General features: G+C 52.7%; 1 protein-coding gene across 1 annotated transcript; it reads right to left on the bottom strand.

Moving 5' to 3' along the window:
• Nucleotides 1–1,475: 1,475 nt before the first annotated feature.
• MSX2 (msh homeobox 2) lies at nucleotides 1,476–7,469 on the bottom strand. Its single transcript, XM_006906529.2, has 2 exons — nucleotides 7,029–7,469; nucleotides 1,476–3,196 (listed from the first exon to the last, which is right to left on the bottom strand). Exons 1-2 carry the CDS (start codon nucleotides 7,405–7,407, stop codon nucleotides 2,772–2,774), a joined length of 804 nt encoding a protein of 267 aa, XP_006906591.1. The 5' UTR covers nucleotides 7,408–7,469; the 3' UTR covers nucleotides 1,476–2,771.
• Nucleotides 7,470–10,796: the final 3,327 nt, after the last annotated feature.

Here is a 10,796-nt window from a genome sequence, read left to right as displayed (position 1 = left end):
ACCTCACCGGCCACGCGGGGCGCAGCCGCGTTTCCCCGCTTGGCGCCCCAGTCCTCCAGGGGCCACGCCGAGTCTTAACCCGGAGCCGGCGTCTCCCGATCCCCGACCCGGGCTCATGCCGCCCGAGGCTGCGGGGGCCCAGCGGCGCCGGGCAGGAAGCTCGGTGGACGGGCTAATTGGGGACCCGACTTGGCGGCTGATGGCAGCACCGGGAAGGGCTCTGGCCTTGAGCAAACGCGCCCGTACGTGAGGAAGCCTGGCCTGCGGGCTGGGTTTAGGGGCCGGGGCTTGGGAGGCCCAGCCGGACGGAAAAGGCGCACACACTTGGGGAGATCTGGGGCGCTCGGTGGGCGCAGTGGACCCGCCGAGCGGGAGGAAATCAATCGGCCCCAGCGCGGAGCGTGATCCTCAGACTGGGGCCGTGACAGCTCTGAGACTCGAGGCCTGGCCCCTGGGAGCCCGCGCCCGGCTGGAAAATGGAGCTCCGGACGCCCACGTCCACACTGGCTGTCAGAACTAAGCACATGTGGGGCAAAAGACGCCAGTTCTAGTAGATTCCAGGTGCCGAACTCCCCACCCCGCGGTCTTCGCTGCAAGTCCTCGAGTCACTTCCGAGAGTCACAGGGGCTGCTCATCAGACCTCGGAACGGGGGCATCAGTAGCCACTTCTGATTTCTTTGTACTTCTGATTTCTTTTAAGCCATTTCTTAAATTCTGAAAGCAGAATTTAAGGTCCTTCTCGGCCTCCTCCCACTAATTACCAATTTATTTTAATAGTGACACCTCAAAGCCCAGGCCTGCCCCCGGATCTGTAGCCAGTGGAAAGAGGCTGGAAGGCAAAAGGCTCTTGAATGCACCACCGTCCGCCTTCACACCGAAAAGAATATTTGTTCAGGGTCCATCTCCTGGGAAGAAGCTGCGAATAGCAAAGGCAGTGCGATTTGACACACTCCCGAAAGGGCAGCAGGCATCACCCCCCTCCCCCAGCCCAGTGAATGCCTCTAGTGACCATCCCCGTTTGCAAAGAGCTATAGGTTTCACCCCCCTCCCTGGGCTTTAAGTGTGTTGTTGTTTTGGTAGATGGGAAATTTCAAGTTCAAGACTTTCCCTTGATCATCTACAAACCACTCCGATTCTGGCTGATCCCTCAGCCCCCCCACTTCTTCTAAGCTCATCTTTCACTGGAGTTTGAACAACTCCTAATAGCAGTCCTAACTCTTTTCCACAAGTAACCCAAGCTGCTGGAGGGAAACAGTTCAAAGTTATTTTGCTGTTTTCAATGGACGCTCCAACCCCCCACCCCCACCCCAAGGCTGAATCTGGCCACGACTCTTGATTGATTCACATTAAAATAATAATAAAAATCACCAGCTCCCCCCCACCCTCCCATCTGGGTGGTGTTTTTTGAGTTAAGCCCAACTAAGAACAGAGAGTGAGTGACTTTTAAAATAATTGTGAGTTGGGACAGACTTGACTGCAATAAAACAAACATTTAATTTAATTCGGAATCAGAGATAAGAAATAACTCTTCAATAAAATATATAAAATTATACAAGGTACCCTTTCAAAGGGATAAAGTATACTGGTTGGGGGGGTGGGGGAGGGGAGAGTTGGCTAGGAAGATGAAATACTAAGGAGCTAAATGGCCTGTGTGACACCACCATTATCAGCAAGTCAAAACATGGCTTTAACCCTTTGCCCCCAACATGTTAAAAGGTATATAAATTTTTCTAATACGTTTAGCACATACAATAGGTACACACACAGAGAAAACAGGATTTTTCATTCTGGGTCTATTCGTCGTTGAAGAATATTTAGCATATACGTAATAGTTACAAGGCTTTTTTTTTTTTTTTTTTAAAGCAGAAAATGAACTACACCCTCCCCTCCCCCGATCACCTTTGCAATGTGTGAGGACCGACCTAGTATTTCACAGAAACCATCAATTCCTCCAGACATGCTTTAACTTTTCACTCTCCAAGTATCTGGAGTTAAGTGACCGCCTTGCGAATGAGGGAGTCCTTCCATCTGCCCTGACCCCAGGCCCGCTCAGGGGTCTTCCCGTCCCCCTTTTACTGATTTTACCAAAAAAAAAAAAAAGAAAAAGATAAAACTTCACCGATGTGTAACCATGTGACAACGTGGAGAGGGTGGAAAATAGGGCCGAATGGGGTAGCATCGGATGAGTTTCGAATGCGTGTCACTGCAAAAACATGACGTGTCCCCTGTCACTTGCAAAAGTCTCTCCGTATCTACTGTCTCTACCCATCGTGTCTAATTCTATTTGTTTTCCCCAAGCGCAAGTCAATTGTCCCATCGAAATCACCAAATTTCAGCAATTTTAGTAAATAATTTGTCTCCCCCTACAAGAAGAAAAGAATGGACTTAAACCGTCTCTTTTAGGAAGGTGATATATATATATATATATATGTATATAAATTTTGCCTTTCAAAATAATTTGAATGTTTCCGTCTGCTGTATAAAAATGTATTATATTTTATTATACATCTTCATATATAAAAACGGTCAGAGCCAATCTTTATGCAAGGACAAGGGGCCATCTGGAGGGTGACACCAGGTACACGGGGGCCTGGTGTCGCCCGTCTAAAGAATGAATCCAAACCGAGTCTGCGGCCCTGTGGGCCTAGCTGCTCAGGGGGGTGCAGGCGGGGTTTGCAAAGCAGGGGTGCTGGCTGGGTGCGGCCTTCCTCGAGAGGGAGGGGGGCCTGCTCAAACACACGTCCGTCGTGGAGTCTGTGGCGCAGTCTTCCTTAGGATAGATGGTACATGCCGTATCCGACCGGCGTCGCGTAGAGTCCGACGGGCGGGATGGGGAGCACAGGTCTATGGAAGGGGTACGATGCCCCGTATATGGATGCTGCTTGCAGGGGCGCGTTGATGGGGAAGGGGAGGCTGAAGCCCGAGGGCAGCATGGGTTTCGCAGCCATTTTCAGTTTTTCCAGTTCGGCCTCCTGCAGCCTTTTCGCCTTGGCCCTGCGGTTCTGGAACCAGATTTTGACCTGGGTCTCTGTGAGGTTCAGGGAGCTGGAGAACTCGGCGCGCTCAGCGATGGAGAGGTACTGTTTCTGGCGGAACTTGCGCTCCAGGGCCAGGAGCTGGGACGTGGTGAAGGGGGTGCGTGGCTTCCGGTTGGTCTTGTGCTTCCGCAGGGTGCAGGCGGTGGGGCTCATGTGTCCTAGGGAACAGAGACAGGGGCGGGTTAGCAAAGGCGAGGGGCTTTCTGTCCAGGTCTGTGTGTAAGGGCCTCCCTCCTTCGTCTTTTGAAAAGATACGTCTGTCAAAACCAGCCGTGGGTTGGGGGGAAGCGTGAAGAAGGACCACATTTCAATAGATAAATTCCTTTATTTTAAAAGGGGAGGCTTTCGTCAAAAAGTTGAGGAACTGAATGGTGTAAGAGAACTTTCCAAATGGGAAACAAACAGCGTTTGAGTAATGGAAACAGAACATCTCTGAGCAGACCCCCACGTCGGAAGTCGAGGAAGCTGCGTGGTCTCTGAGAACAAAACTCCATCTCTTCTGAGCATAATTTCTCTCGTCTTCCGAATGGGGGGTGGGGGGAAGGATTCATAATAACCCTCACTTCCAAACTGGGTCGGTCCCCTCTCTGCACCAGGACAAGTTGGACTGCATCGACAATGTTAGGCAGGATAATCGTGCAGATAAAGTCTGTGGTCGATTATCAGCATCTTGGGATCGGGGAAGCAGTCCCGTGCCATAAACAACCAACAGCTGTCACTCCATCCAGCCTACAGATTATAAAAGCTGAACATCATTTTACAGATCTGGATGTGGGATATGTTTTTTGGCCTGGTGCTTCTGTAATATAAACTTTACTAAGGAGGAGGGGGAAATTAGCTGGCCCATAAATGTTAGATGTCATGGGGGTGGGGGGAATCACACTGCCTCGGAATTGAGAGCATGTGATGACATCTTAGTCATCTCTACCCATTCTACGCTTTAGAGCCAATGTGTAAAATGATTAGTTTGTCGCTGGGCTTTAGAAAGAGGGAATAACAAGCAAAATAAAGGTATGCCAGACAGCATCCAGATTCCATATTTAAACTGGATTCAATTACAGACAGTCACAGGATTGGGCACCCTTGTGGTCCCACAGGACCAGGAACTTCAGGCTTCTCTTCCTCAAGGGAAGAGGGGGGAGGAGCGTGGAGCTGAGGGCCGGAATGCTAAACAATTAATTTTCTGCATTTGGCTTTTATGAGCTATGCTAATTTTCTAAATGTAGCCACAGCAGTGACTCCAAAGGACTCATGGGGAGAATGTCGCATTTCTTGTTTTGTGACTTCGGTGGCCCAAGAAAGAGTTTACACCTCATACTTGAGGGTGACACAGCACAAGTTCCAACCCAGCCTCCATTTCCAACGAGAAAAGGATTTGTCCTGATGCGACATTATCAACCATCATTTAGGTGACGGAGAGAGAAAGAGGTAGTTGAGTTCTGCAATCAATCAGAAGACAGAAATCGGAGAGAGGGGTGGGTAAGAGGTGACCACAGAAGTGGACTTTTGCATATGCTAATCCCTAAGTAAAGCAGAGAGCAGGCCTCCAGCTCCTTGATTTACAAATAAACTAACAACTGCCGTCTGAGACCCGAGACCTGTGAAATCCTCAGCCTTCACAAACCTGGCCTGGCTCGCGGGCGGACCCAGCGGCCTCAGCTCGCAGAGAAGCCCCCAGTGTCTGCTCGATCCTGCTCTAAGCTTGGAAGCAACGCTGCGTCCGGGCACGGTTATTCCGGCTGCTCCAGAATCCAGGCATCCAGGCCGCGGGGTTCGCACACGTGCATCAAAGCCGTGGAGTTACGAGGCTTCCTCCGGGCGCAACACTCCTCCCCCCTCCCCCATTTTAAACCAGCCGGAGGAAGGATGCGATTATACAAAGCAAAACAGCATTTATCCTACTTCCTCCCAATAACAAAACCAGGCCCGGGCGGGTGGCTCTCTCCCACCCCAGGCTCCTTTGCCTGCAGCTCAGGCCCCACCTCTCCTAACAGGGCTCCCAGAGCCACCTCTGGGCCCCCAACGCCAACCACCCACTTTTTGTTTTAAAATTAAATCCTTTCTCGGAATCTCATGATTTATCTCGTGGGAAGGTCATATCCAGGGCCCCAGGCTGGCTTAGTAGGCACGGAAGCGGGATGCAGCACTACGTGGTGGGGGGATGTTTCCCCAGCAAGGGGGGCATGGCCACCCCAGAACCCAGAGGCCTAGGGAAGTGGGATTTCTGACCTCTGGACGCCATTCCCAGTAAGGCCTGAAACCTTGAGGTGCCCCCTGGGGCACTGACCCAGGCCTTGGAAACACAGGGGCACTTGGCGTTTGTCAAACAAATTAAGTCCCTTAAAGTTTCTGAGCCTCTCTTTCTGCAACATAAAACAGATTAAGTAACACTGATCCCGCAGTGAGGTTCGGAGTACGAAAGTTTAGATCATCCACAGCCCTGTCCGCCAGCAAGTAGCTGATCATCAAATGCTCTCCCGTTTCTTTTTGTCAAGCCCACACTCGGTGCGTGTAGACTCCTCCGAACTCTGCTGAAATGTCCTCCTGTGTGACTAGGCCAGCTGCTGCCACACAGATCAGGTAAGAGGCTATGGTTAAGAAGTGCTATAAAGCACTGAGCAAACTTGCGTTTAAATTCTTTCGGTCCTTAATCTCCACACCCTTTGAATCTTTCGGAGTTTCTAACAGGGTGGAGAGATGCCGGAGGGGACAGCCAGTGACGCCTGGGTATATGGCCTCGTTTTGTTCTCAGACTACTGCGCATCTCCAGTCTGGAGGGCTGCCTGATGGACGTGGAGAAGAAGGTGGTTCTGCCGCCTTTGGAAAAAGCCCCTCCAGGTGCCCCCTCCCCCTTCTCACCTTTCCTGGAGGTGCAGTGGGGGTAAGGAAAGCTTAAAGGCCGGGAGACAGAAGCTAGAGGCCATGAATTCTCCAAACTGCAAAAGGATCCAGGGCCCAAACACGGATGCTGCAGCTGGGCCTGACTCTGTGTCCTTCTGCCTTATTGGCAGGAAGCGGGGTGCGTGTGTGCCGACCTTCGCTTGGTCTCTCCGGGGAGAGAGACCAACATGCAGGAGCAGGCCTTGGACACCAGGGCCCCTCGCCCATTTCGGCCATTGTTGGTGACCTGCGTCAAGCAAGTTCAGTCCCCTTAAAGCTTGAGTGTCTGAAAAAGGGGACGGCCACAGGTCGCCGAGCCTCTGCCTACACTTCGAGGTTCCGGCGATGACTGGGATCTGGGGAGCTAATGAGCATCACTTTGTAAACTCTCCAGCGTTCTTAATGCTGTTAATTATGACTATGAGCCAAGCCGAGCCCGCTCCCAGCGAAGCTCAGGGACCTCGCCAGGGAGGTGCTGGCTGAGAGGCGACAGCTCCTCCCTGCCTCAGTCTCAGTCTCCCACCATCCCTTCGCGGGATCCTGCTTCGACACCCGTGGGACCCGTGGAAGAGAGAGAGTTCCACCCACTATCGGTTAGCTCATCTTTAAAACGAGGGCACGCCGCCTCGCCGGGTTGTGAACTTTGAAGAGATGAGACCCCCGGCCTGTGCCTGGCACATATTCAGGTGCTCAGGAGACGTGGTTCCCCCTTTGCTCCCCAGAAAAGGAGACCCCAGTGGACAGTGAAACAGATCTAAGCGACGTGGCTGGAGCGCAGGGCTGAAAGCTAGAGAAACGGAACCAGGCGACCCCGCAAACCCAGCTGGGGTTCGCCCTCCAAAGACCAGCGAGTCCGCAACGGTGTGCGACGCTGCACAGCGAGGGGACCGGGTCACGCGCCGCGCGGCGTTCCCCACAGGGTGTCTTGGATGCGGCCGGCGCGCTGAAGTCTGTGGATAACAAGGGGTGGTCGAGACCTGCTGTGCTTGCTTTCTGGGGCGCACAGTGCTGAGGGATCTCCGTACCCCCGGCCCGGAATACCGGCCCCGACTCCCTCCCGTACCGCACGCGCCCGCCTCTAGCCCCGTCCCTTCCCGGGCGCGCACTCACTTGGCGGCGGCGAATACCGGCCGGGTTCCTGCATCCACGCCGCTCCGTCTTCTGAATTTTCCGACTTGACCGAGGCGGTCTCGAAGGGCTTGACCAGCGGCCCGGGGCTGCGCGCTTCCCGGGCCCCGTGTCCGGGCAGCAGCAGCGGCCGCAGGGTGGCCCCGGCGGAGGCGCTCTCGCCCGGCAGCGGGGACGCCTCCTTGGGCGGCTTCTTGTCCGACATGAGCGCCTCCACGCTGAAGGGCAGGCTGGAGACCTTGACGCGGCGCTCCTCCGCCGCGCCCTCGGCGCCCCCCGGCCCCGGGCCCGGCCCGGCCCCCATCGCCGAGCCCTCCTCATCGGACGAGAACAAGTCACTGCCTTTGGACGGAGAAGCCATGACTTCTCTGCCCCACGGAGCTCTCCGCGCGCGACTCGGCTAGCAAACCCGGCGGCGGCGACTCAAACTTTTTGGGGGGGAGACGGGAGGGGCGCGCCGGGCGCCGAGCCTGGCCTCCAAGGGGAAGTGGGAGACGCGGCTCAGCCAATGCGCGCCGGCCTGGGCGCTGACGCCACGGACGCTCGCCTCCGATTGGCTCTTCCAGAAGAGGCTGGGCCTTTTTTTTTTTTTTCGTCCTGTTTGAAATAAATTAGGAGTTAATTACAGGAGCAGTCAGCAGAGTTGTTATTAGGCGATCCCTCAAGGGTTATAATCACGCCAAAACTGAAAAGTCCAAGGCGCAATTAAGGCCGATTATTTAAAGAGGAAGTTCGCCCAGCCCCATTTCTTCTCTCTTTTGACCCCTCTTTTTAAAAGGTACCCTGCGTGTCTCTCTCTCTCTCTCTCTCTCTCTCTGTGTCTCTCTCTCTCTCTCTGTCTCTCTCTCTCTCTCTCTCTCTCTCTCTCTCTCTCTCTCTCTCTCTCTCTCTCTCTCACACACACACACACACACACCGCCAGAACACGTTTAAAATCCGCAACTGATACTGCAAAGACGTGAATGAAGCGCCTACTATGCGCCGAAGCCGGGCTAACTTTGTAACTTTAGAGTCAGCACTGAAAAACCGGCCAGCCTGTCGGCTAGGGGGGACTTAGACACGCCAGGCACTCAGACGAGCGTTTGGCTCTCAGTGAGTCCTCAACAGCGTCCGCAATTACTCTAACTCCCCTATCAGACGAGGGGCTGCAGGGAGCCGAGAAGGTGGCCAGGGGCTGCTCTCTCCCAGGTTGTTCCGACTGGGCAGTTTAAACCAGGGGTCCCCATGTCTAAGTCGAAAAGGAAACCAGCGCACCCTTAGAAACGTGCAGTCCGCGTGTTTTCTTTCCCCTGAATCTTCAATCTGGGCGGCATCGCTGCGACCTTCTCCTCCCGGCTGCGTGTGTCGTGCGTTGGTGTGCTCTGTCTGAGCGATGTTTGTTGTGTGTGTTCGGGTGTGTTCGGGTGCCAGTGTTCGAGGGGGAGGAGAAGGTGGGGAGGGAGGCAAGATAATATCTAGTGCTTCCCTCCTTCTTGCAAAACTTAGAAATACAGGATTCGAGTGAGCACACTCCAGGCCCGTGGACCTTTTTTGGGAAGAAGCACATTTTTATTCAGTGCACCTTGTTTAAAGAAAAAAAGAAAGAAACATCGATATCTTCACCTCACTCCAAATTATACCCTGGGTAATTACATGTAAAATCTTAGTAATGGCTGTCTCAGTCGGGGGAAGGGGAGAGCGGGCTCAAGTCCACTCAGATCTCACAAGGCCTGAGTTCTCTGCAGACGGCTGAGCCAAGACCCATGGCTTTGAATGACTCTTTCCAGGCTGAGGCTTCTTCTCCCTGTATCTGAACCATTATCCCGCGAGTGGAGAGGTAAATAAGAAATCTCAGCTCAGGGCCTTGCACGCAGCACGTGCTTGTTCGACAGTTTCCCAAGCCTTAAAAAGAAGAGACATTGTTTGTCATTACTGAAATGACCAAGGTTTGGGGGCTCCCTCCCAGTTCAAGAGTCTTAGAAACTTGACCCCAGACCCACTTGCCAGAGCAACCTCTCTGATGCCCTGTTTCCTTCACCCCAGACCCCTGCCTGGAGTGAAATTGCACTGGATTAAGGATAACCAAACAGACATTATCTGAATCGCACAGGATAAAAACTATGCTTGCCAGCTAATTCGGCATGATTAGAAATGGCCCTGAAAAAGTTAAAAAGCAAAGAACTCCTGCCCACAGTCTTCAGAAACCTCCAGGTACCTCTTCCACCCCTAGGAACAAGCACATTCTTTTTCTTCTTCTTCTTCTTCTTCAACAAAGTGGAAAATTAGAGAAAGTTAAAACAAACAAACAACAACTATGAAAGCTATCTGGAGATGTATGCATTTTCCCCTGGAGTCATATTTGATGATAGTTGGCTTGATATGCCACTCAAGTACTGTACAGTAAAACGAGATGAAGTTCTGTGCCTTTCTAGAGGTACCCAGCAAGGCACAGGCTATATATCTTGGAAGCAAACCTGAAATTCGTTTAACCTTCAGCTGCCACAATGTACAAAAGGGTTTGGCTTTCAGCTGGGCTATCACCAGCCACCGTTTTATAATTATCCCTGAAAACTCCTTATTAATCTTGATCAATTTAGGGGCACACAGGTTCACTCCTGGGAAATTAAAATAAAAATCAATACTATCAGAGCTCTTTTATTTTGATGAATTTTGGGGGAGAGGAGAAGCCAGGTTCTCCTCACTATTCTCAGATCCTGATGTCCAGACAGAGAAGGAAATTTATGAAGCCAGAAGTAGGAAAATGGCAGATGCTAAAACAAACGAGCAACACCACCACCGAAAACCTGGGTGCCTGGTCGTGAGCAGAGGTGCCCCCAGGCGGCAACCAGCCGGCCTAACTCGTCTCCCGCCAGCTCCCTCCCCAGCTCCCTGCTGGGATGGAGAAGGTTCTAGAAAGGGTCTCACCGCCGCTGGGGAAAAGGGTGGAGACTCAACACAACTCGACCCCTTTATTGGAAAGTCCCATCTGTGCATTTGCTCCTGCGTTGGCTGCGTCCTGCTTTTTTAAAAACTCTCTAAAATGAGAGAGAATAACCCCAACCAGGAAGAGATTTTGTGGGAAATAAGTTCAATAGGCTACAGAAAGTAACTAGAAGGTGGAGATCAATAAAATTATGGTATATCAAAGCAGTAACTCTTTATCGAATGCCGTCTCTCGGCCCGATGCCCCCAACGAGGCGCATCGTCAGTCTTCACGGACTTCACGGCGGGTTCTTCGTCAAATCTCCGACGCTGAGAATTTGGCTCGGCCTGAATAGCGTGTCGTCGTCGTCCCTTAGCGGAGGGCTGACTTTGGCACCTAGGGGGCATTCATTAAAGGCTAGTTCCCGGCGACACACTCGCCGATAGCAAAGTGGGGTTCCATTCGGAACTCAGTCACCACGAAGCGTCCCCCCTGCACGGTGCTTGAGTGCTGGGACCCGGCCTGCAGGAACTCGTTTGTTCTTAGTTTGTCCTGCACCGCTCTGGGAGTAGACCACTTTCTCCACCTCACGGATGAAAGGCCTCAGGCTAAGATGCGCTGAGTGTGCTGCCCAAGGTCACGCAGGTAGGCAGTGGGGGACCCGGGGGCCGCCCCGCGCGACGCAGACCCCCGCGTCCCCGCGCTCCCGGGGTTTAGTGAAGAGACTGAAACCCTCAAAAAGAACCAAATAGAATTTCTGAAGATGAAGAACACGCTGCAAGAGATGAAAAATGAAATAGCAAGCTTGAGAAATAAAGTAGATCAAAATGGAGGGAAGGATTAGTGAT

The sequence above is a fragment of the Pteropus alecto genome, unplaced genomic scaffold, assembly GCF_000325575.1.
Source record: "Pteropus alecto unplaced genomic scaffold, ASM32557v1 scaffold40, whole genome shotgun sequence".
In the NCBI taxonomy this organism is placed as follows: Eukaryota; Metazoa; Chordata; class Mammalia; order Chiroptera; family Pteropodidae; genus Pteropus; species Pteropus alecto.
Note: the sequence above shows the minus strand (reverse complement) of the source record. Positions and strands in the feature narration are given on the sequence as shown.

Excerpts from the sequence above, each read along its gene's own strand:
- MSX2 (XM_006906529.2), bottom strand. The coding sequence starts at position 7,407 with ATGGCTTCTCCGTCCAAAGGCAGTGACTTGTTCTCGTCCGATGAGGAG. Across the intron at positions 3,197-7,028 it reads CCGGTATTCGCCGCCGCCAA|GACACATGAGCCCCACCGCC; the intron begins GTGAGTGCGCGC and ends TCTGTTCCCTAG.